This window comes from Equus przewalskii, chromosome 1 (assembly GCF_037783145.1).
Source record: "Equus przewalskii isolate Varuska chromosome 1, EquPr2, whole genome shotgun sequence".
In the NCBI taxonomy this organism is placed as follows: domain Eukaryota; kingdom Metazoa; phylum Chordata; class Mammalia; order Perissodactyla; family Equidae; genus Equus; species Equus przewalskii.
The window spans coordinates 18,564,272-18,590,000 of record NC_091831.1 but is presented as its reverse complement, the minus strand read 5'-3'; the positions used below and the strand labels follow the sequence as shown (position 1 = coordinate 18,590,000).

The 25,729-nt window shown below is 46.5% G+C and overlaps 1 protein-coding gene and 1 long non-coding RNA gene across 51 annotated transcripts in view; one reads left to right on the top strand and one right to left on the bottom strand.

Annotated features, from left to right (window-relative positions):
• TCF7L2 (transcription factor 7 like 2) overlaps positions 1–25,729 on the top strand; it is a 193,504-nt gene that overhangs the window by 154,183 nt on the left and 13,592 nt on the right. For 19 of the 50 annotated variants that reach the window (XM_070603074.1, XM_070601971.1, XM_070602010.1 and 16 more), the window contains 6 exons: positions 13,932–14,064; positions 16,406–16,508; positions 18,466–18,552; positions 23,692–23,817; positions 24,418–24,577; positions 24,982–25,089. In XM_070603074.1, the coding sequence (XP_070459175.1) occupies positions 13,932–14,064; positions 16,406–16,508; positions 18,466–18,552; positions 23,692–23,817; positions 24,418–24,577; positions 24,982–25,089 (717 nt within the window). Of the gene's footprint in view, positions 1–13,931; positions 14,065–16,405; positions 16,509–18,465; positions 18,553–23,676; positions 23,818–24,417; positions 24,578–24,981; positions 25,090–25,729 lie in introns of all 50 variants that reach the window. The other 31 variants (XM_070603010.1, XM_070601842.1, XM_070601909.1 and 28 more) reach the window with 3 other exon arrangements.
• On the bottom strand, positions 4,147–14,194 carry LOC139080825 (uncharacterized). Its single transcript, XR_011535652.1, has 2 exons — positions 14,041–14,194; positions 4,147–7,588 (listed from the first exon to the last, which is right to left on the bottom strand). It is a non-coding gene; the product is annotated as an uncharacterized lncRNA (long non-coding RNA).

Below are 25,729 nucleotides of genomic sequence, written 5' to 3'. Positions count from 1 at the left end.
TGCTGCTGTGTGCTGCTCCCCCGTGCTGCGGGTGCGCCGCGCGGCTGCAGGGCGGGTGCTGCCCTCCAGTGGAGCCAGCGGCCGGCGCGGGCCCTGGGCGGCCATCGGGGCGCGCGGCAGCATGCCCGCGAGCCGGCGGCGGGAAGGAGAGCCCCGCAACCCGCTCTAGATGGTAAGCGAGGGGCCGGGCGTGCGCGGGCGGCGGGCGGGTGGTGCGCGGTGGCCGGCCCGCTGCCTCCCCGCGCCCTGCCCTGCCGCATCCCTGCCTGTCCAATGCCGTTGCATGCTCCCGGTCTCAGCCTTCGCAGGGTCCGCTGTCACTTTGCAATAACTTTAAGATTGATGTCTTGACTGGTAAGGTGCCCGATGGAGTAAGTCTTCTTTTTTTTTCCTTTTTAACTCCCCTTAAAAAAAAAAAACAACGAAAAAAGAAAATGACAATACTTTTTTTCTTCCGTACTTTCAGCCTGTGACAGTGGAAACCTGCTTTTTTATTATTGTTTAACTTAAAAGTGAATCCTTGGGGAGGGGGTTTCGTTTCTTTTCACCCACCAAGTTAAAGTCACAAACGCTCCACCCTCCTGGCTCCTGTACTCCCTGTCTATCCCCAAATTTTTTCATAAAGGGTCCACATTTTTCTACTTTCCATATACATTCATCCAAGACCCATTTCTCCTTCCTCCCGTCTCAAACTTCTTTCTTTAAAACAACAAAACAGAACTTTGCTCATGATGTGGACCGTGGTATGTCAACCGGCAGGTCTCCTGGCCTTTTTCCTTTATTTCTTCTGCACATGCTCGTAATTTTATGCTAAAAGGAAAGGAAGCTCTTCGTTTTGTTTTTGTTTTTTTGGTTTGGGGAAGTTTTTTTTCTTTTTAAAAAGAAAACCACAGAACTTTGCAGCCATCGATCACCTTCTGATTTTTTATGAAAATGTGCTAAGCGTAGGTGTACTTCTGACAAATTAGGGTGCCCTGGGGGCCGGGCTGACTCCGAAGGAGCGATGGGACAGAGGTATCCGGAAGCAGTTTCTTAGGAGTTAGTTTGAAGAAATCCATGAGATTTCCCTGTTCTTTTGGAGGAGGAGGAGGAGGTCTGTCTGGAATGTGTTGGCTCATCTTGCTGTTTCCATTTTCCTTGTCTTTTGAGAAAGCCAGAAAATAAATTCCGAGTCAAAGTTGCCCCTTCTCTTTGCTGCACTTTCTAAGTTATTGTTGCTGAGTGATTGGGAGCTGTCCATCAGCCGGGAGGGAACTTGCAGTTTACTTAAGAAATTGCGTGTGTGACAAAGGCAGCTGCCGAGTGTGGTGGTCCCCGTGAATAGAGGGAGGGAAGGCAATTAGGGGGCTGTGTGGCTGGGGCTTTTTACTTGTCAAACTGGAGGCTCATTGCTTTTGTTACCGCCATGTAAAGGGAAATGGCGGGGTTTTGTTTTGGTATTAAGGGCCTTAAAGATTGCTGCCTGACACTTACACAGCAAGGCCGGATAAGTCCAGAAAGAGGGGCCACGGAGCAGTATTTTAAGAAAGAAGAAGAAAATCAAGAATTCTCACTTTTTTGTTATCTTTAAGCCCTTCCAGCCCTTGTTTTTGTTTTATTTTGGGGGGGGGGGGGCGGCGAGGGTTATTAACTTGGGTGGTGTATTAACAGATTGCTTAAAGACCAGCATCATGAAAACAGTCCTACGGGTTTGGAGATAAACAACTGGGCAGTTGAGTCAGTAAATTAGAAACATCTCTATGTTCAGTGTCCTGCCGCCAGAAGAAACCAGATCTTTGCCACTGGTCTTGCTTCAAGCAAGACAGGTCCAGGCTCCCATGTGGCAGCCAGGGCTATTTTCTTACCTGCATGCAAATCAGAGTTGTGTGTTTGCTTTTGAAGAGGGTGAAATGATTTAACACTTGGGGTGGTTTCCGAAGGACCGGAAAGGCGTTCTGGCCGAGTTTTGTCCTCTGCAACTTTCTTCTGTCTTGAGCCCCTCCTGGAGCAGCCTCCACTCCCCTCCTTCATGTAAAAGAGGACAATTTCAGGCCTGTGATGCCTGAATCTCTCAACTCCAATTAAGTTAAACCCACACAAATGTACCCGACCCTGGATCCTATGAGAGCCCCCGGAAAAGTAAGTCGGTTCGTGGGGTTCAGGGATAGCTTTCCTCCCATCTCCTTCTCTTTTCTGTTTCCCTCTTCTTCTCCCTCCCTCCCACCCTCTCTCCTTCCCTCTCTCTCATTCTGGGGGAGGGGGGGGGAAGCTGGAAAGCTCATGAAACTCAACCGTCAGATAGCGCGTTAGCTAGCGTTCCGAGAGCTGGCATGCCAGTGAACACAGGAAGCTTACATTCTTCTGCTTCCAGAGAGGTCAGCTGGAAATCTCGCAGGCACAGTCTCTTCCTCTGGAAGGGAAGGAGGGTGTGTACGTGTGGCAGGCAAGGCCCTACCAAGTGTCACTCCCGTGTCACTGTGACAAGAAAATATACTTTCCTCCTCCCTCCCCCTCTCCCATGGCAGCCCTCTCTCTAAGAAATTTGTTTTGAGGGATTTGACAATCTTGCAGATAAAGTGCCTGCCTACCGCACTAGGTTGATCATTCCCTCATGGCTGACCGTAATTTCTTAGCTACTCTTAGCGGTGGCTCGGTCCCCAGTGCCCAAGGTAACGGTGAGGGAGGGGGACTCTGCTTAGGTGCCCTGAGCTGGCTGGGGAAATGGGCCTTCCCCCTTCCTCCACGGATTTTGTAGTGGTCAAGATTAGAAACTAGGAGTTTTTTTTAATTAAAGAAATATATTTTTTAAAATTTATTCTGCAACCGGGTGAACTAGATGACCAGGTTTCTTTTTGTTTTGTTTGCATTTTTTTGTTTTTGTTTTCTCTGTTGTTTTGGTTTTTGAGCGATGTGTGTGGAAGGGGAAGAATTAACAAAATCATCATAGGCCATGTGAGTGAGAACTCCAAGCATTTTGAGTCTACCAGGGCACAAATTTGGAGCCATCTCCATCTTTTTAAGATGCTTTTTTTCAGCTCTTTAAGTGGAAGGAATAAAGGGAGGGGAAGCTGGGAGGAAGAAGAAAAGTGAGAAAAGCAGGAAGAGAGGAGAAAAAAAAAGCTGGCCCAGTCCCATCTTGAAGGTACAGAGAAAGTTTTTTTGAGGTGGAGAGAAAGAAAACCAAAGCTGTTATGTACCCGAGGGACGCGATGTTAGTGGGAATGGAAGATTTGAGTGGGAAGGGAGGCGCTGTGGCCTCCGGGTTCTCTCTCTTCCAGCAGTTGGGCGGTTGGCACCTCAATTTGAATTGCTGGGTGAGTAGTGGAGAGTGTGTGTGTGTGTGTGTGTGTGTGTGTGTGTGTGTGTGAGAGAGTGTTCCTGTCGTTGCTTATGGTCTTGACCATTAAACCTCTATGCTTTTTTTTTTTTTAATAATTTAGACGATGGGAAGGAAAAAACAAAGCAAGAATAAATGGTCAAGTTCAGCTGTGCTCATTCACTCTGTACTTCTCACAGCACTTTTTGGGGGAAGTGGGGAAAGGGTTAAAAAAAAGATGGGGAGGAGAGAAAGCTTGACTTTCATCGCAATCCTTACAGATATATAGCAGACCCGGCACCCCAAGTGTCAGGGAGCTGGAATCTGGAAAGGGGTGGTGGGGTTTGGGATTTCATCTAACACATTGTTTTCCTTCACCCACCAGGGTGGGCTTCACTGGAGGAAGGAGGAGGAAGGATGACACGGCTTCTTAGAGGAGCATACGTTCGAAGCTTGAAACGTTTTTGAGCGATAGGCTTTTGACAGTAGCAGGGCTGGTGTAAACTGTGTATTTTGGTTTCATGCTTCGTGCTAACTTTCTGTTGCTCTGTCTTCAGTGGTATTTATTTTCAATCTCCGAGTTTAGAGGCTGGCCTTTTAGGGCTACCGTCTTGTTTGTGGTGTTTTTGTATTTTCTAAACTTAATATAAAATGTGTTTTGGAAACCTGAGCAAGAGACTGATGACAGCCCCTTGTGCTGTTAATGATTGCGGAGACGGCCCTCCTCTGATGCCAGTTTTGGGCTCCAGATACCTTACACTCTGTTCAACTGTTGGGTCGAATCCTTTGCCGCAGCTGTAAGGGCGTTCTCTTGAATTTGCGGGCGATTCCTTAATCATCTTAATTATTACTTTTATTTTTATTTTTGGTTGAAGGGCCAAACAGAAACATTTGCAGTGGTCAGTCCACTCTTAGATCTGATTTTGGGGGGAAGAAAGAACGACATATATTCCAGACTGTGAGAGTCCTTATGTTTTCAAAATCGTGAATTAAATCCTGTCTTATGAAAACACAAAGCTGTAAATAGTTCTCTAGTTGAGCGTGAAGGAGTGACAGGTGTATGTCTTGGTTGTGTGCACCTTCCTAGTTCAGTCTCCGATGGTATGAACTGTCAAGAACAGTGGGGAGTGGAGTGCGAGCTGGCCTTGCAGGTGTAGTAGTTGCATTGCCACAAATTCCCACCCAGCACAGTCTCCCTTTTCGAGATTCCCGAAAAGTTCCAGGCCTTTGTTTGCTCAAATTACTTGGGTTCCTTAATAGCGGTCCTGCTGCTTTGGTGACATGTAAACCTCCATTCTTGATGTCTTATGAGAAGGGAGCTGCTTTGAAAGGGTCAATTGCTGACTCCAATGATACAGATATTATGATCTTTGTATTGTCACAACAGGATGCTGCATTGGCATTTTCTGGAAGCAACAGAGCCTGCAACCTTATATTCTTAGGGAAACCTCCCCTTGGTGGTTTGGGGTTGATGGGGGGCCTGGCTGAGCTGTGTAACGGAATTCTTTCCTTCTGCAATATTTTGGGATGTGATGAAATCCTAACATGCCCTCCAGATTACATACTTCTGCACACATTGGAAGGTTTTTTTACAATTGAAGTTTGCCTGAGTCTCGGTCCTTCCCTTGTTACCTTAAACTTCCAACTTTTCAGCTTGTGATCAGAGGGAGCAGAAATCGTGTGTGTCCTCCTCGCCCATTACACCTCTGTGTCCTTTTCACGTGCCTCATTTATTGAGGCTGTAGATGTCCGTTAAAGGATGGCCATGTTTGGGACACTAACAAGGCAACGGAGAGCAGAACAATGCAGTTTGCCTTTGAATTCATCTTCCTTTCAGTCTGTCTTCGCTGAATTCCTACGGAACGCAGGGTTGGGCCATTTGTATCTGTTGGGCCACATGAAAACACTCATCCCTCCTCTCGGGTGACCTGCTCTTTTCTAGAAGGGAGAAATGTACCTGTCCTTGAAAGGAAACAGCTGTTCCTTAAGCTCTTATCAGACTCATGTAACAGGCATGAATTTCAAATACCGTCTAGATTCGAAAGTTAGGCACAGGATGTATAAGGAAAGCAAAAGACATTTTTATACAGTTGTTCATTATAAATAAATTAGGAAGGTATATCAGATTTTGTTCATTCCTTCTTTCTTGAAATCCCCAGGATGTAATAGCCATTATGTACTTAAAATTTATTCTAAGTCAAAATTGGTGATTTCCTTTCCATTATATTTAGTAATCCTTAGATTTGGGGTTCTTGTGTTTTGGGGAGACGGCCTGGAAATCATTATATTTTTAAAAGTTGTTTTGAATTTGAGCTTTTGGATTTCTTCATTTGGAGTTAGGTTAGTTTTATTCTTGGCTCTGTTTTGAAAATCTCCTTTTCTAGAAACAGCTGTACCCTCTTACCCAATTCTCAAACATTCTCTGCTAACTCCGACACTTAAGGAGATTGATTATGCTAACGCGAATCATTTAATACCCAAGTAGTAGAGAAATATCTTGCGGGAGGGTGGAAGTCGCAAATTCCTGGAAATCGCTCAGGGGTCAAGTGGCTGATTCTTCATCTCTGAGACCTGGTGGAGAATTAGGACAGTCAGGGGACCCCACTGCGCTGCCGCACCCCCTCGCTGTCCCCCCAAGATGCTGTGGCATGCTCCCGGAGGGAGGCAGGCAGGAAGAAGAAGCTGGGAACTCACTGGTCAGGGGCTAGCCTAGACTGGGCCGGCCAAGAATTAAGCTTGCAAGTGCTTTAAAGGTTAGATGGGGAAAGCACAATGGGATGCTTTCTTTTTATTGGAAAATAAATGAGAATGAGTGGAAATAAATTATGTGTAATGAACTTAACTGGAAGTAATTGTTCAAGAGCCTGTGAAAGCACAGCTTTGCTGGGTCGGGCCTTGGCGGCGGCTCTCACAAAGCCAGGCAGCTGGAGCACATCTTTATTTTCCAGGTTTAAATGATCCCCTTCGTGTGCCCACTCCTCCACCCCAACACCTCCTTCCTACCCCCACCCTCCCCTCCTCTTTTTTGGAGATTAAGAAAAGGTCATTAAGAAGAGTGAATTTGGCCCCCTGGACCCTTAACACTTGGCAATCTGTTTGGTGTGTTACCAGTTGGGTGGTTATACTATAGAACAGGGGGAAAAAAAAAAGGCCAAGGGCTTAGGATGGTTTGAGTTAGTTCTCTGTATATGCATGTATGTGTGAGAGAATTTGGATGGAAATTGACTGCACATTTATTCTCTCCCTGCCTGCCTGTTCAGTCATTTCTCTGCACGAAGAATTTTCATGCCTGTGTGAATCCATGAGAAACTATGAGTCGGCAGAATTTCATAGACAGCAGAAAGAATCTTCTCTCTTCCTCTTCTTGCTGTCCGCATGGATTTGATGTCTACGTGGATTTCATTCGGGGGCTGGGAGGGAGTCAGCCATTCATGATTTATAAAACAAATAAGGAGCACCCTGAGTGTCAGGCTCCCGTGGGTTGTAGAAGCTGTAACTTCGCAGCCTCCTGGGTACACCATTCCTCAGCAGCCTGGCCGGTCATGTAGGCTGGGGGCTGAAGTTGCAGAGTGAGTGTTGCTGACTGCATCTCACAGGCAGATCTCCTCTCTCTCAGCCACCTCATTTCTCCAAGCAAGCCTCGAACCTTGAGAAGCCTTCTCTCTTTTATTTATTATTTTCAACAGGCCATGCTGTAGCTATCAATAGAAGTCTTGTCCAGGGAAACAATGTGTCATTAGCTGGGGGCAAGGCCTTAGACAGAGAGGGGCAACATGTAACCGTGAATGGACCCCAGGCGCTGCACTAGGTGGATCCTAGCTGGCTGGGCTTCTGGAGCTGTGAGAGGAGGGGGCAGTGTGCAATGTCTGAAGAAGCCCCCTCTAGTGGGGGGGTGGAAGTCGCCCTGCCACCCTTTCCCTCTATGTGTGCGGGAGGTTTGCAGGATGGTCACCAGATAAGCTGGCGTGAGCCTTGCATGCAGGCCTGGATTCAGGTTGCTCTGTGTGTCTCCTTGAGGTCATTTGGCACCTGAGTGGTTGCTCATAGTTGGGGTAACGAGTTGTTGAGGCAGGAGGGTTACGTTCGCTGACCATTCCACCACCCTCTAGTTCATAGCCTGAAATAATAGGACTAGTTGAGTCACAAAGGGTTGTTGACGAGTAAGAAGCAGGCCCACCTTTTTCGTCCCTAACCCCTCCTCTCCACCAGGGCTCCACGGTTCCAGTCACGTGCAACATCTATTAACATTTTGCTGGTCGCCATTGGCCTCGGTGCAACCGTAGTAAGCGGCATCTGAAAAAATGCATAAGATGAGCTATAAACCCATTTTTAGTGTAAAACTGGAGTAAACAGTGTCCCTTCCTGATGTCAGTTTCAGACCCTGGGAGGGCTGGTAACGTAAGACCACTGAAGACCTTCCGTATCCACCCCCGGGGAGGGGAGCAGGCTGACAAATGCTCCTCTGTGCTGCTTTTGTTTTACTGTGCTGGGCTGGTAAAGGCACTTTCTGGCCCATTTTTCTTCTGCAGAAAGGGAGAGCAATAGGGGAGTATTGAAGAGGAGGGCCGGCCGAGAGGCCAGGGTTAGCAATAGCTCTATTTGTTTTCAACGTCTGTTGATTAATAGGTTGTGAGGTGAATGGCAAGCTTTCATTCCCTTTGGGTTCCCCACAGTTATGGAAGGTTGAGGGGTTGGGGTTAGAGAAGGGGTGGCAGGGGAATCTAGAAGTGCCTGAATCAATCTTTCACTTGCCAGGTTCCAAATCATGAGCAGCACTGGACGGGTGTGTGGGCACTCGGCGATGAGGGTGGCATGGCCAAGTTGCAGAGTACTGTGCTTAAGGGTTCTCGAGAGGTCAAAGGTCAGCCACAAGGGCACCTCCCTCCCGGCTGCCCCCATCGTGGTTCAATGAATACTTTGGATAGAAAGGCTTTGTGCACTTTGAGGGCCATTAAAGGACCCCCTTTTTTTTTTTTTTTTTTTTAAATAATTTAACTGTTCAATGCTCAAAACCCATAGAGCTTAATGAACAGAACTGGGGAAGGCTTTGCTTTGGGTAACAGCCATATTTCTCCAGGTAGAAAGCACAAAGCCCTAATGCTTTAAAGTCGGATGAGGATTTGGGTTCCTATTAAATAGATATTGTTTGCTTCATTTAATGGGTTTGGTGTTTTAGCTGACTTTTTCTTTGGTTTCTTGTCAGCTGGAACTGACCACATAGAATGTGTTTTTCTGACCAGAATCCTGCTGGGCCCTGATATTGCTTGTGTCTGTATTTGAGAAACATCCTGTTAAATGTCCTTATCCCCCCACCTCTCATAATTAGCTACGTGCTGTAAAAACCCCTGCTAGAAATACTGAGTGCCCTATGGCAGTAGTGCCCTGGCTGAGGCAGGGAGCCCTGAGCTGCGCCTAATTTGGGGTGGAGAAGGTGGGAGACATTGTTTCCTGAACCTGGTCTAGATTCCAGAGACTGGTAGGTAGGGGTTTGGGAACAGATCCCTCTGTGAGTCCAGAAGCATCAGTACCCAGTTGGGAAGGTTGGCCCAGGCTGAGCTCCTTGAGTGCAGCTCCCCACATCAGCATGCATTGAGCCCCATCTCGGTGCCAGTCTATGCAGACACAGTAGCGGGTGGTGGAGTCAAGAAGGTGAGCGTGTGAGCCCTGGAAACACCACCTTCCCAAGGCCTGTGACCCTGGACAGATGTCCTCACCTGCCTTGTGGAACTAGTAAGAAATGCCAGCAACTTCATAGGTTTGTTGTGGGGCCTTAATAAAGGATGTCCCTCTCAACACAGAGCCGGGGACAGAGCAAGGCTCCGTTAAATGATGGCCGCAGTGAGCTGTGTGCTCTTGGTATGGAGCTTCTGGAGTAGCAGTTGGCCAGTGCTCGTCTCTCTTGTCCTCCCCTCAGATCATCTAGGCCAGGGGTTCCAGGTGCTGATGGTGCTGATGTGTACAGGCAACTGCACCATAGCTCCCTGAACTTATGTGGACTATTTTGTCAATGTTGACTGTTTTTGTGGCTCAGAGATTCCTAGTTTTCGTCATATTCTTAAAAGGTTAAATACCAGTGACTTAGGCTCTGCATGGAGTTTCCATGACCATCCCCCCGCCCCCCGCCAACCTTGAACCTTAGGTAGCTGTCACTGGAGGGTAGTTTTGAAGACATATTTAATACTTAGATAAAGCAGTTCCCTAAAAGCCACCTGGTTTTATGTTGTAGTTGTTGACCTTGAACAATGGACTCTGTAAAAAGGCTAAAGGGCAGGGAGACATGTGTCAGGCTGTTTATCCCACCAGCACCCTCCAGCGTAGATGGTTGCTTTAATTTAGATCTCCTGGGTGCATTTCTGGAAGGTTGTCTGTGTCCCTCCCCCAAGAAAGGTCATTTTTCCATCTGAATTTTCTTAGGCTGGTGTACAGTTTTAACACAATCCTTAGAAAACTCTTTAAAGACGTGGGAGCTGTTCATAGAGAAAAGAGACGTCTAAGAGACATTTCCTCTTGGGGGTGTTTTCTGTTTCGTTTCTGTTGGCTCCTGCGTCAGGGCCCTCACCCTGGTTCTGGAAGGGCCGTGGTCATCACCATCTATTCTTATTTAACTTTCAACTCTTCTGTGGCAGTCTGATTTCTTAGTGTAGTATAAAGTGATGGTGTTTCTCAAAAGAGATAATAAGATATATTTATTAACTGAATATCACATTTTTAAGAAAAGCGTGTGTCTGAGAGGAGAGGTGGCCACAAAACATCCCTATGCTTTTACCCCTTTGCAGTGAGGAGCCCCGTCTGCAGCGTGTTCCGTGTGTGCTCATCATTAGTATTCATTGCACAGTATCTTTCAAAGCTTTGCGTGGCGTGTGCAGCTATGTGCCAGGCCCTGTGCTGAGTACTTTACCGACTTGATCTCTTTTACTTTTCACAACAACCCCATGAGGTAGACACAGTTCTCATCTGGAGTTTGCAGAGACAGAAAGGAGAGTCCGAGAGAGGTTGCACGGCTAGACTGGTGAAGTAGAATTTAAACCCGGGTCTTCCTTGAATTCAGCCTTCACTCTTGGGCCCCGAGTGCATGCCAATGGGCTCTAAAACTGTGTTTAAGGCATTGTTATAATAAAGTATCAGACTGAATGGTTTCGGAAGGCCCACCCAGGTCTGTTCTGTGATTCTGAGTAGACTGCATTTAAAGAGCACAGCCATTTACTGAGATGAATCAGCGAGATTGTCTCCATCCTTCTCTTTTTCTAATGCTGGCACTCACAGTTTGATGGTTCTTACACAGTTTATAAGATGATACTCACCACTCCCATAGGCTGGGCGTTACTTGGGGGACACCAAGTTCTAGAAGACATACACAGTCTTTGTCCTTAAGAAACTTAAAACTGCAGTGCGACCCAGCAATGGGCATGATGGGATTTAGAAAGAAAGGACTGTGGGCTTCTGAGGCTGGAGAGATGGAGGCGTTTTCAAGAAGAACATCCTCCCATCACAAAAGCAATCCAGGTACAGGCAGGTCGGATGGAAGCGCCACTTAGACCTTGGCCTCTGCAGGTGTAACTGTGTTCTCCCTGCTTGCTTGGGAACCAGTCAACCTGGAGAGACATGTGATTGTATCGTTTCCTAGGGACCTTCCTGGCATGCAGTCACCATGAGAAAAGAGAACTGTATCCCTATAGGGCTCCCACCCTCCCCCAAAGCCAGGCAGTGGCAGCTTTAAACCCACCCTGCTCCATGCTTTAGAGTTTTGACTGAACAGGACAAAACCAGTTGGCTAGGCTCAGGTGCACATAATAATACGAGGGTGCTGGCATCCAGAACAGGTGTTCAACTTCCCCTTCGTACATGCAACTAAGAGGAAGAGGGAGAATTAATCTTTAAGTCCTACACCTAGTGGACTGCGCTGTTGCCCAGATTCTGTCTTCATGATTTGCTGGACAAGTAGAGAAAGAATTTCCCCCAAATTTCCTGTTAGTCCTGCTTGGAAGCCAAACGTGGAATTTGTGCTTCTGAACTGCAGACAGAGCCGTGCCATCGGCAGCTTCTCCCTAACAATAAAAATAACAACAATAATAAACCACTATTCCTGTGCTTACCACATGCTAGGTTCTGTGCTAAGCCGTTTCTGTGGATTCTCTTAAGAGCCAGCACTTGATTCATGATCAGGACTTAAGACTCCTAACCTTTGTGCTTGTCTCGGCCTGTGTGGTTCTCTGGTGTAGGGGTCATGGCTGCACAGAAGAGCCGCCCATGGCACTCCCTAGGCAGGCCCAAGATGCCTGGGTCCTGAGCCCAGACCTACTGAATCAGGTCCCTACTGAGAGATTTCCTAGGCCTGGGGGACTGAATTTGTGGTAAGCGTCCTGAGAGACGCTTGCGTCAGCCAGGGGTGAGAATCGCAGGTTTCACTGCCCTCTCCTAGTCCTTCTGCTCTCATCATGGACTTGTCACTTGCTTCCTTCCGTTGCTTGTGGTGGTCCCATTCTCCAGAAGTCCTTCAACGTCCAAGGGACAGTGTTCCCTTCTCTGGGCTGTCGGTGGTTCTTCCGCTCCTCCCACAATTTTTCCATACTTAGTTTAAACTGTCTTTGACTGGTCTGCTTTCTTTCATTTCAGCAAGTGTGTATCTTTCCAACCAAATCGGAAACTTCTGGAAGGCAGCACAGTCATTTTCCTCTCCTCCTAGTGGTCTCCACTCCATCTGATGGTGCCTGTCCCTCTCTCTCCCTCCCTGTCCCTTTCTCTTTTCCCTCTCTACCCCAGCACACAGTGGGAGCTTATTGGTTGGTTATCTTTCAAGTTGTCCCAAATAGAAATGTTCCTCTAAAAGAATCTTCAATATATATCCGGGAGATGCCAGTACTGGCCCTGGGGCCACAGCCCTTCCCTCTGCTGGCCTTGGCCTCGTCCAGACCTTCATGGCTGCTGAGGAATTGTTGCTGGGGCCCAAAAATCCCTCTGCTTTGGTGCTTTTGATTTCAGTTGTTTGATTGCAAAATAACTCACAACATAAGACTCAGAGCGACTAGCTAGCCTCTTTTCTGCGAAAGTGTCCAGTTGTTTATAGGAATCGTTAAATCAGCCTGTTGGAAGTGTGGACTTCTTTTTCTCTAGTTTTTTTTTGGAGCATCTAGGAAGGCTATATTTTTCTTCCCAAGCATACTCATGAAAAAGTTAGAACCACCTTTTAAAGATGCGTTCCCCGCAATTAACTGTGGTAAGAAATACTCTTTCCACGTTATATCCTTTCCTTACCCATTTAAAAAAAAAAAAAACGACAAGAAGAAAAACGGAAAGAGAACTAACTGCTGGTGGTCCCTGAACTCGAGAGGCGCTAGTGGGCAGCACTGGAACCTCACTTCTTTTCTTTGAATGCAATTCCTTTTCCTTGACGTTAATGCAAGTTGTGCCTCCCTAAAAGTAATAAAAGGAAATGAAGACACGTTCTGAAATGAAACTTGACTCTAATCCATTCATCATCTAATACTAGCCTCTTTATCTGCGCTGGTACCTAATCTGGTTAAATGTCCCTGTTGTAGGATTTTAGTGAAAATCCTCTATTGGGAATAGGGTTTTTTGCAATTGGATTACTCGCAGTAAATGGCCCAGTAGTTCGCTTGTTTCAGCTTAATTTTTTCTTTGTGATCTTGCTGGGCTAAGTCATAGCACAGCCCGGTGGAGGGGGGCTGGGGTGGGCTGAGGCTGAGAGTGGGCTTGGGGGAAGGAGAGGAGAATAATTGGGGAAGGTCTGGTCATGGCTACTAGAAGAATCTTAAAATTGATTTTCTTTTTTGCCCTGCTTCTCTCCACCTATCCACCCTTTCCAAAGATGAAAATGCCTGTACTTTGTTTTTGAGAACTGCCCATTTCTAACATGCCTACCTTTTATTAGCCCAATTCATCATCATCCAGTTAATTTATTAGCATTCCCCGATGACTTCCTAATAAAATTCCTAATGAATCAGCCCTGCTGTAATCTGCATAAAATATGCAGGTACTTGCCTGGCAGTTTCTGAGCTTTCTGGTAAAGTTCACACCCTCAACCAGGCCAGGAGTGGAGCTTTTCATCCACACTGTCTGTAAAGGATTGTAGCATGCCCGCTGGTTCTAAGGGGCTGGAGGGCTGGGAGCCAGGGGGTGGTGGATAAGGAGGTTGAGGGGATGGGATTTGGGCCCTGCCAGGTTTCTTGTAACTGAAGGTTTTCCTAGCCGGTCCCCCGTGAAGCCTGCCTGCCTCCTGAAGGTCCCTCCGGTGGGGCCCTGGGGTAGGAGATCCCCCCTACATGCAGGAACACAGTAGGCCTGGGAGATTAAAGTCCCCACATCCGATTTACCTGCCGATGGGAAAAGTGCAAACTCTTGGGCTCCATGATGGGGTTGGTGGTGGAGAAGGTATTTAAAAAGCCAGGCTCAGTGGGGAGGTTAAAACTGAAGCCTACCTTCCCCAGAGCTGTCTTACAGCTATGTGTTATTTTTAAGACATGGACTGGGGCCAGAGCTACGAGCAGAATTGACAGCATCTTACAAAATCAAGGAGGGAGCGCGTGGTCAGGGGAGCCCCTGAGTCCCGAGCTCGGAAGTCTTGGGCTGCTGGGAACTGGCTTGATGATGTGTTTCTCTGTTCTTTTGTTCCCTACAGTCGAACAAAGTGCCGGTTGTGCAGCACCCACACCATGTCCACCCTCTCACGCCTCTTATCACGTACAGCAATGAACACTTCACCCCAGGAAACCCGCCTCCACACTTACCTGCTGATGTAGACCCCAAGACAGGTAAGCCGTGTGCTTGGGTGCCAAGAGAGTGTGCGGTCCTCGGGCCACCGGGAGGCCCTGCTGGGGATGGTGGGGGGAGTTTGGGACTGGCTGGGGCAGTGGTGGAGGAGCTCTTGTTCCTCTCCTGGGTGTTGAAAAGGAAGCTCTATGGGGAGGCCAGTGCCTGGTGAGGGAGTGGTTTCCTTTCCCCTTTGGAGAAGTCCATTCATAGTGCTAAAGATCTTTCTAGAGCTCCACCACCCTTCGAGGGGCTGTGTTGGGAATCTGGCTATGAATCACTCTGTGTAAATTTTCAGGAGTAGCTTCTAACACCAAAGAACTTCGTACAGACATGGAGGCAGTAATAGTTCTGGAGGCATCTCATAGGCACCTTCTCAGCTCCTTGGGTGTATAAAAGCCCTCACAGCTTGGCTTCCCACTGCACGGCTCCCCGAAGCCCTGGTTCCCTTGGCGGCTAAGGGACTCTGGTCAGTGGACAATGACTTATTGATGCAGCTCAAGAGACCACATCACTGGGTTCTGCATTCTCATCACTGATTTATTTGGGTTCTTCCTCCCCTACAATATCCTGGGTATTAGTAAGCCCATTTTACAGATGTGAAAACTGAAGGCCAAGAATGTTTTCTCATTGCATCCTAGAAGGACCGATAGGGTCTCAGGCAGAAGTCGCCACATTATCCTTCAGCCTTGACACCTGTCCCCTCCTTTCCATCCCACGTGCCATTACCTGGTTTTTCCTCAAAAGGGAGAGAGAGAAAGCGGGTTACTTATAGCCCTCCCTACAACAAGATTTAAAACAAGCAGACAGCCACAGCTCGTCGTGGGGCGGTTTTGGGAGAACAGCTAAGGCCAGGCTGGGTGGTGCACTAGCTGGGGTTTCTCTTCCCAGCGAGTTAATTAGAAGGATGGATTTAAAATGGCTATTCCCTGTCACTTTGTCAGGGGGACTTGTTTTGGTGCTGGGCTGAGGTCGTCTGCCTGCTCATGTGGTCTTTGCTGCCCTTGAATGAAGCCACACATTAGCTGGTTTTCACCAGCCTCTGAGCCCCCTTTGTGCTTGTGGGGGATCGAGCCTGGTGCTTGGATGGCTGGAGGAGGCCGCCAGCCGGCCCCAGGCTCGTGAGTGAATGGCAGCATCAACGTCTCATTTAAATAATGGTAGTACAGGGAATAGCTTTTAAATGGTTATCGTAAAACATATGATTAACGTCTGCGGACTGTTTACTTTTCCTCTGCGAACATTCTTTCAAGTGTGCAAATGGCTCGGTGTAGGGTCCAAGCCCAGCTAATCTGTTTGGTTTTTGTAATAGAGAGAAAGCGACGTCTGCATGAAAATGTCACCCAGGGAGGCTTAATTTACAGATTAAAAGCTTCCTGAATGAATTTAGAAAAATGGAATAGTTTTCCTCCACGAACACGCAGCTCGGTCCCTCCAGTGCTGTCTTAATGCTGTGGTATTGTTGTTCTGCTTCCCACTTCAGCCGCGGAGGTCAGTTCCTCTCAGTCACAGTGGCTCCCGGCGCTCTCGCTTTCTAAGAATGGATTGCAGGATGTGCTCTGATGGAATGAAGAAGTGTGCGGTGGCGTGGGCCTTCAGAATCCACTCGTGTGTGCTTGTGAAGGTTCTCAGTCCCCGCCATAGAGCAGTACCCAGTCCGCAGGTGGGGTTCCTTCACGCAGGTGACTCTCCCCTAGAGTTAGGTTCTAGAAGTGAGAACACGAGGCCTCCAGCATCTCCTTGTCTGTTCGGTTCAGATTGTACCTTGGCTAAGATGCTGTGGCATTGGGTGAGTCTCTCCTCCGGCTCCTCTTCTAAGTTGAGGTGGAGACATTCTAGAGGAGTGCACTTTTTTGAAAGAAGGCAAGGGTAACCTTTCTGAAAGCCATAACTCAAAAAGTGTGGGAGGAACCAGAGGAGTAACTCTCAGGCAGGTAAGTCATTAGAATTAAAAGGAGTGAAGAGACACATCATGAGGGCAAAGGGAATTAATGTTACTTGAGCACCTACTATGGGCGAAGACCTTTAGACATTTTTTAAAATTCAAAAAATCACACCAACCACATGAAGCAGAAATACCCAAGATGGCATTTTCGGAGTCCGTCTGCGTTTACCCAGTGTACTGATCCATCTAGAATGAGATAAACTACTTTCTCAAACTGGGGCAGAGGGGTAAGGAGATGAAACTTACCTACGACTCTTATGATCATAATTGTGAAAAGAACCTCGTGCTAGGATTACAGAAAAGCTGTCCCCTTTCACCCTTTCCCTATTCCCATCTCCCAGCAGTTTCTCTTTCCTTCTCTTCCTCCGTTGTACCTAAAATGCTGCTTCTTCTCTCAGGAATCCCACGGCCTCCGCACCCTCCAGATATATCTCCGTATTACCCGCTATCGCCCGGCACCGTAGGACAAATCCCCCATCCGCTAGGATGGTTAGTACCACAGTAAGGAGTTCCATTTTTTAATTTCCTTTTTGTTTCTTACATGGGCATGCTTATTATTTATTCTGTGCATGTATGTGTGTGTTTTAGAAGACAGGGCTAGTGAGGGCGGTCAATGCGGGATGTGGGAAAAATGCTTGCTGAGATGCCCTGTGGGAAAGCAGGAAAGTCAGTAGCCATTCAGATGGATTATGTAGGAAACAGGTTATTGATATTAGCATTCTGAACCCGTGGTCCCCAAAGGCTCTAGGTTCTTCTCTGAACAAAGGTGTCCTTAAGGTACTTTGGGACTTGCTGAAGGCTCTGAGGGCTTCTATCCAGTGAAGCTGATCATGGCTCTTCTGCTGGTGGCACCCCAAACTGGAGTCCTGTCATTGGGTTGAGGCCACAAGTGAGTGGAAACAGGCACAACCTAGTTTTGAAATCCAGTGGGAGTGGTCATCTTCTCTGATGACCCACAGCCCCCAACCCCAACCCAACCATCACTCCTAAGATTGACACCACCAGTGGAAAGTTTTGTGTATTGAGGAGCTCCGTGTTATTCAGCCAGCATCTCTGAGATTCTGCATGTTCAGTGCTTCAGCTAATTATGAGGGGCGGGGGCGGCGCAGCTGGTACCCTCATCCTGAGTGTCAGCCTCAGCTCCTGGCAGCGCCCAGGTCACCACACTGCCTTTTACGATTTGTCTGCCTGTCACTGTGTCTTGCTTTTATAGTACCACCCATTAAACTTCCTTAGACAATTTTTAAAAATGCCTTTTAAAATCAAAGCAGAAAGCCCTTTAATACATGAGCATACCATGTTTGTGTGTGTGTGTGTGCATGCATATAGTATGTGTTTTGCAATTGTATGTTTTTGTGTATATATTTCTCCATGTTTATCGGTGATCTCTACTCTTTAAAAAAACACAGGACAATTTGTTGAATCTTCACAGGAATAAATCCTGGTAAAACTCTACAGTTTGGGTCTTGGGAAAGACACCCTTTTACAGCCTTGAAGACGATACATTTTTGGATCTGGTGGTTCACCCCCCGGTTCTACTCTTATTTCTCTAGTCGAACAGATTCTACACTGTTTTTAAAAAACGTCCGGTGTTATGTAGTAGCTATACCGAATACCAACCCTTGGAGTAGTTTCTGTTTATTTTTTTCCTCCTCAGCTTTGTTTGGGAGGACAGACAGGCCATGAGCTCATGTCCCATTTCTTCTTCAGTAGATGGAGCCATTCCTTAATAGTTCTCAGTCATCACTTGCCCTGTTCAGCTGATGGGGAGAGAGTTGAAGTCTAGATAAAAAGGAATAGCCAACTCAGACAACCCTCTGTCAGAAAAAGTTGTGTGTCTTTCATGAGGATGCTATTTTGCATGTTGCTGTATTTTTTAATTATTGTAATGAGGTGTGATTGTCTATTGGTTACCCACAATTCTTCTTGGGGACTCTCCCCCCAGTAACTCTTGTCAACACTTGTTAATTTGACAAAAGGCTACAAATTAAGCTCTGTTAATTTAATGTTTTCTCACCGAGATCTAAATACCGAAAGAGGCCCAAAGCGCAACTCAAGTCCTTTGATTCACTGCACTTTATTTTGGTATAAATTTACATTCATTATTGTTTTTCTTTGGAAGTGTAGCCCTCAATTAGTGTGATGGCTCCATTAAAGCAAGCGAGACTTCGCCTTTAATTATTACAACAAAACACCTAGTTTCAGCTTGGGGAGAGGGTCTCTATTGACATAAGCAGAGGTTATAAAATTTAATTAGCCATTCCTATCAGATTTATGGCATTCAAATTGTTCTGTGTTTCTTCCCTTTGATCCTTCCTGTACAATCCCCAAGATTTTTGTTCTGATCAAATGAGAATAAAGCTTACTGTGCAGAGAGAACTTTTCCTCCTTCTTCTTTTTCTTTTCCCTACCCCCACCCTCGTTTGCACTCTCTCACTTTGCTCCCCTCTCTTTGTAGGCAAGGTCAGCCAGTGTACCCCATCACGACAGGTGGATTCCGTCACCCTTACCCCACAGCTCTGACTGTCAACGCTTCCATGTCCAGGTGAGTTCCAAGACCTGGGACCTCCACTCAAGCTGTGGGTGACTTCTCAGAAAGTTCTCTGGATTGCTCCCAGGCCATCCAGGCACTGCTGCTATTGTCGTTCTAACGGCGTAAGACCCTTAGAGCATTAGGCTTTGCTCCTAGAAAAATACTGAAAAATGGCCCTGAACTTTTCAGGTAGGTGATATTGAAATGTTGAGGTCAAATTTTTGAGTCCATCAATTGAACAATATTTTTTTAAGAATTTAAGAAGGCAGGAAGAAGCAGTTAGGACACACGGAGCTTTTTAAAGAGTTGTTTCTCTGTTGCCCTATACTGGGTGAGAAGGAAAATGGAGGAGGTAATTTTATTATTACATAAAAGCTCAGGCTCTTCTGCATCAACAAGAAAGGACGCCTCCCTTCCCCCACCCCCAAGCACCCTCCCTACTGTAGCACTGTCTAGTAGAAATAGAAGGTAAGCCACATATGGAATTTCAACTTTTCTAATAGCTGCAATTTTTAAAAGATTAAAAAAAAAAAACCCAGGGCCAGCCCCATGGCCGTGTGGTTAAGTTTGTGTGTTCCACTTTGGTGGCCCAGGGTTTCGTCAGTTGAGATCCTGAGTGTGGACATGGCACCGCCCATCAGGCCATGCTGAGGCGGCATCCCACATAGCACAACCAGAAGGACCTACAACTAGAATATACAACTATGTACTGGGGGTCTTTGGGGAGAAGAAGAAGAAAAAGAAAAAAAGATTGGCAACAGTTGTTAGCTCAGGTGCCAATCTTTAAAAAAAAGAAATCCAGGTGAAATGATTTTTAGTGATGTATTATTTAACCCAATATAATCAAAATAGTATTCTGACATGTTATTACTGTAAAGCAACTATTAATGAGATTTACATTCTTTGTGTACTTAGTTTTTGATATCTGATGTGTATTTTGTGCTCACAGTGCATCTCAGTTTAGAGTGGCCACATTTCAAGTACCCAATAGCCACATGGGGTTGGTGGCTACCACCTTGCCCTGTGCTACTCTAACTCTTGGAAAGTTAAAAAAAAAATCATGTGCGTGTGTCCATTCATATATCTTTAAGCTTCATATGAGTATATACAACACACACGTATACTCACACTTGTGTACCCAGATCTCTCTAATCCCCGTGTTCCCCTTCTCCTCCCTCTAATGAATCCTGGCTAATTTTTCAGTGACTGCTAGTCTATTTACAAACCGGTTGGTAGCAGTATAAGTAGTCACTAATTGCTCCTAATGATAGTTTTATTTTCTGTTCATCTGATTTTCAGTCAAGTTAATTAAATCGGTGGAGGTTTAGACTTTCCTGATGGGCTGCAACAACGAATCCATTTGGATGATGGCACATAATTAAATTAGCAAGCGTTACACGGCAAGGATGCTGTCCCCCAGCCTCTTCCCCTAATCTCGGTAGCCAACATGGGAACCCAAGACCAGAGGAAGGTTTGGAAAGACAGGCCAAGATACCTCTTTTCTGACTTACAAAAACTGTTTTTTGGTGGGGGAAAGAGTGAGTCACGTTCATTAAGAAAAACAAGCTGTAGCCTAGCTGACATTTGTAATTACGCCATGGGTATCACGTGATGTTAAAGATCTGTTTCCCGTGTGTGAAAGATCATCTCAGTTTCAAAATCTGCACCAGTATTGGCTTGGAGGGAAAATGCCTGTGTTCTCTTCTCCAGCCGGAATAGGAAGGCGATATTCATTACAGAATGTCTTTACAACCTCGCAAAGCATGGGAACGAATGGGGAGTCTCCCAGGAGAGCTGCTTCTGAGCAGCCTATCATCACAGCTCGGCCTCCCTCCGTCCCAGCATTTATATAATGCACCTGATTGCTTTTCTTGTTTGTTTATTTGGTGAATTCCAGAGGTTAAAAGCGGTGAAGTCATCGTTGGGTAGGGATTGGGGTTAAGCTTATCGATTGAATTATCATTAGGAGGTTAGTGGATGATTTATAGGTGGGCAGGGGGTGGAGGAAGGAAGGGAACAGTGGGAGGAAAGGTTAGGGGCTCAAGGTGCAGGTGGGAGGCGGCCGATTCCCCAGGTAGGCCTTATGAAAGGTAGCTAGTTAAAAAGCGTATACAGCAAATTAAATACATTATTGTGGTAATGGGGCGACAGAAGTATAGGTCTATTATACTTATGGCAGTTATAGGGAATGTAGGCAGCTTGCCCTGTTCCAGAACACCCTTTGATATTCATTCTATTCAGCAGCGGGGCCAGGACTTCTCAGAATTAAGTGATGGGTCATTATACTTTAAACACCATGGAGAAGCCTAGATTGGCAATTAAACAGCTCTTGCTGACACTCACTTGTGCCACCCTGTGACCCCCTTTAGATTGAGATGTTGGAGCTCCGGGCCCTCAGCCTGCTAAATTGGCGCAAGGCTCTTCTCCTGACGAGAGCGGGCTCTGAAATCTGCCGGCTTCAAAGGGAGCGAGATCATGTATAAACCATAATGTGGGTGCACCGTGGCTCACAAAAAATAAGGCAGGAAGAGATGAAATGTTACAAGTGCAAGGGGGAAAATGAGAGAATAATGACAAACCTAATGCAACTCAAAGCAGGATTGTTGCACAGGAAAATGCATCCTACTGCTTGTGCATAAAATCAAGGCCGGCAGATGACATCCAGTTAACAGAAACGTGTCAACAGTGAAGTAAAGTGAGAGTGAGTAAGAGAGAAGCCCCTGAGACAGCCAGAAACAAAAATTAGTTGTCCTTAACAAGTTAAGGTTCATCATTATATTCTGGCTTGGAGCCATAAAAGCAGACGGGGGTATATAATGAGCTGCTTAGAATTTTTAGGGTGTTTATTGCATCTCATGAAATAGTTGTCTGCAGAAAGGAATTTAAGTGGAGGTATGCATATAACCTACATACACGGTCTCTTTTTCTGCTATGTGTTTTTTCAGATATATGAATATGTGTGTAGGTATGTGAACTTGGAAGTGTTTTTTCATGGCTGCAATGGAAATTTTTCCCCACCCCAAAATGTACTCAAACTGTGCTGTCTCCCTGTGCTATTTGGTACACACACACACACACATGCATGCATGCACACGTACACAGTGTTTTTCTCTCCTTCATTCCCTCTCTCCCCCCTTTTTTTCTCTCTCCCTCTCATACATCTGTACACATCTTCTCATTCAGCAGGAAAGGAACATATGTATTTGAGGAATGTCAAGCCTTTAAAATTCACAGTAAAAGCTGCCACTCCACCCACCACTTCACCCACGGGCTTCCAAGAACACATGTTCTTAACTTACATTTCCTCAGAGGCCTTCGAGCAGTGGGAAGGAGCAGGGTGTAGCTGGGGAGCCCAAGGGCCTCCCGAGGGTTCGCTTTTCATTTTCTCGAGGAGATGGGGAAGGAGATTGGTTGTTTTTTTTTCCTCTTTCTCTCATGAGAGTTTTCTCTTTTTTTTTTTTTGACACCCCAAAAGGACTTGCATGATTCTTAGTAAAAAATTGTGTCATTATTACCAAACTTTGACACTGGCTTAAATTTGTGAAGGCAGTGGCAGGAGAGGGCCACATCATCATGGAGTTTCTGAGTCAAGTGTCCACTGTGATTCTGGGCCCCCTTCAAAAATCTGCGTTATTCTCTGTTCATCTAGGCAGATTCAGTTAGTACTCTAATGTTTCATCATTTTTCAGGTTAACATTTGCTATTATTTTGGTTAAATGGAAACTATTTTCATCTCCAATCCACTTATGGAAGGAATCTTGTAAATAAATTCAGGTTCCTCTTGAAATAACCGTCACTGGCACCTCCACTTCCCACCCAAATTGCCATCCTAAAGAGCAGGTCATCACTCCTTGGATGGTATGGGCACTGTTTTTGGCTTGGATTTGTTAAGAAAGCAACAGTTGCTTGATCTGAGTTCCCCTCACCTGAACAGCACCTCGTCTGCTCACTTGCATTACCTTCCCAGGTGGGAGCTTGGAGGCTGCCATTTTGTTTTTTGGTGGGGGGCGGGGTTCTCCACTTATCAGCCTCATCCTTCTTCTCCCTACAGTTGTATCTGTTCCTTTAAGAGGAGTGGTTCTCCTCACCCAGTACAAATCATGGTGACTCCAGGCATATCAGGAAATGGGAAGCTGTTTGTCTGATCCAGTTGTCCGTTTACAGATGCACCAAGAGCATTTTGAAATTACCTCTTTTAAGTCCTGGCTAATTTGCATGGTTGGGAAATGCCAATCCAGGGCCTAAATAGTGTTTCAAAGAACTTTTCTAAAAATAAACAGTATTAGAGGAGAAAACACAAACTTTGCTTATCTTTTCTTTATTTACAATTTTGATAATCATTTAGAAAGCCTTTTAATGCATAGGCAGTACATTAAGTAAAAGTAATTTAGGAATCCTAGAATTTTAGAGCAGGAAGGACATACAAATCAAAATGGAAAGCTGCTTTTATGTGTGTGTGTGTATAAAATACTGCTTGTTTTGCCTCTTTCCATAAGAAGATACATACTTATTTAAAACATCTGTGACTTGTGATGAGAACCAGATAGGAAATATTTGGATTTTCCCCATCTTTCTGCCTCCCTCTCTCCCATTCCTGTCAAAACAATGGGGCATGGCAGCAAAGGAAAAATAAAAATTTTATTTCATTCCATCAACAGAATGAGGCCTAATGAGGCATATGCCGCATTGTCAAAAATGTGTGTATACTTCAGCCGTGTTAATATTTTATTTAGCTGTCAATATGCAACAAAAGATTTCACCTTTCAGTCCAGAGCTGATTAGGACTTAGGAAATTGTCTTCTTAGATGCCACTAATAATACCTCAAAACACAAGTGGACGTGTGATTTGTAGCTGGTAGTCCGAGCGTACTTTTCCGCCCAACGACATCAGTTAGATTTGTCTTTTGCTAAAGATGTTAAAAATCGTAATGTCTCACGTCAGTAGCAATAACGAAAGGGCAGATTGGCTTTAATGACATTATGAGAATCATTATGTTTAATTTATCGCTAATTAATGCTGACAGGTTTCATATGCCTTGGGTTGCTTTCATGTGCGTGTTACGTGCTATTTTTTTTTTTAATTGTGTGTACACATCCCTCCCCATTCATTCATTTTGATTCTGACGATTTACACAGCTTTCTGTCTTCCAGGTTCCCTCCCCACATGGTCCCACCACATCATACTCTACACACGACTGGCATTCCCCACCCGGCTATAGTCACGCCAACAGTCAAACAGGAATCTTCTCAGAGCGACGTCGGCTCGCTCCATAGCTCGTAAGTCTCGCTCTTTGGATCGCTTTCTCCTTCACCGCCATGTTTAGCCTGTTGCTGCTGCTGTGGTGGCTGTTGGGTGGGTGACCCTGCCCAAGGTTGGCCGCAGTGTGCGTGACTCTGGCAAACACCAGCTTGGCTGGGCTCTGGACTCTTAGAAAGAGGGAGAAAATGCACAGGGCAGAGTTTCCTGCCTGGCACCCCCAGAGGGGTAGAAGAGAACTATTCTTTCATGTGCTTGGACGCACTGGGATCCGCCACCATTTCCGTGTCCCTAACCCTGTCATCGAACGCTTGGAGCTCTGTGCTGCGGTGGACACGGCCACCATGTGTTTTCCCCTCTGGCTTGGGAAAATTGTGTATTTGTGAAACTTGAGGAAGTGATTACAAAATCTCTCTCTGCCCCCACCCTCCCCACCCCCTCCCCAGGCTGTTTCTGTTCCATTTTCCAGGGTGGAGAAGACCAAAAGTGGAAGCGTGCTTCTCGTTCAGAACTGCTGGGTTTGGGTGCTGAGGAGACAAGGAGATGGGCTGTCTGCTGGGGGGAAGTTGGACCTTGTGATTGCTCATTGGGTTGTGTCTGTGTGTTTTGTCTACATCCAGAAAGCATCAGGACTCCAAAAAGGAAGAAGAAAAGAAGAAGCCCCACATAAAGAAACCTCTTAACGCGTTCATGTTGTATATGAAGGAAATGAGAGCAAAGGTCGTCGCTGAGTGCACGTTGAAAGAAAGCGCGGCCATCAACCAGATCCTGGGGCGAAGGGTAGGTGGCTGCCTCAGTGGGAGAAGAGGGGGATGAACGGACTAGGACACCGTGGGTGGGGTGGCAGAATGTCCCCGACCCCCTTTGTTTGGAGAGTCCTTTCGCCTCAGCCACATTCTGACTCCCCACTGGCCTTCGTGGAGTCAGGACTGGTAACTCCACATTCTGGTGTTGTTCAGAACAGCCACAGCCATCATCTTGCCTCACCCCCAGAGACAGAGCAAGTGATAGAATGACACAGATGACAAATCGGGTTTGACTGAGCACTCCTGTTAGTGCCAGGACCCCTAAACCGTCAGTATCGGCAGATTGTAGCATTTCTGATGGAAGCATCAGTCATCCCGCAGCCTCTGTGTAGTTCATGACATTTTTGCATGTCTCTCCCCTGCTTGTGTCCCCTCCAGTGGCATGCCCTGTCCAGAGAAGAGCAAGCAAAATACTACGAGCTGGCCCGGAAGGAGCGACAGCTTCACATGCAGCTGTATCCCGGCTGGTCCGCACGGGATAACTATGTAGGTGGATCATTTTTCTCAGAACTAGAGTCTGTAGAGATGGGTTGGATGTCCATCTGGATAAAGGAAACGCAACCTGCCAACTTGAGTCAGCCTCAGGACCATTCAGTGTGGCCACTCCTGGGACCATTAGCATCTCGCCTGAGCTCCATTTTGGAGGGTCTTGTCTTGGCCTCCAGTATGGCTCCATCACTGTGCAATAGTTCTTTAGGGAGGAGGGGGGGAGGCTGGTGTTCTGGTGTTCCAGCTTGGGACCCATGGAGTTGTTGTGGGCTGTCCACACCTTCTTGCCCATTTGACTGAAGAGACATGGTTTTGGGATACACTCAGTGGGGCTTCTTTGCTTCTCAGTAGTTGTCCATGGGGTGGTCTTACAGGGAAGACCAGTGGGTAGGGGCAGAGGAAGAGAGTTTAATTCCTCACAGGTCTTCCAGTGGGGCCTTCACTCTTAAGAGGGAAAAACAAAACAATTGCCTTCTGCTGTGGTGCAGTAGAAGTTGGAAGCCTAGTTCACTCTGAGAGGGGCATGATGGAAGTAGCCAGTGAAAGTCTTCCTTTAGGATGGAGGAAATGACTTGGGGCCCAGCAAGGGGAGGAGAGGGTGTGTGTGGTGTGTTTGTGCCATGTGGTGTGTGTGTGT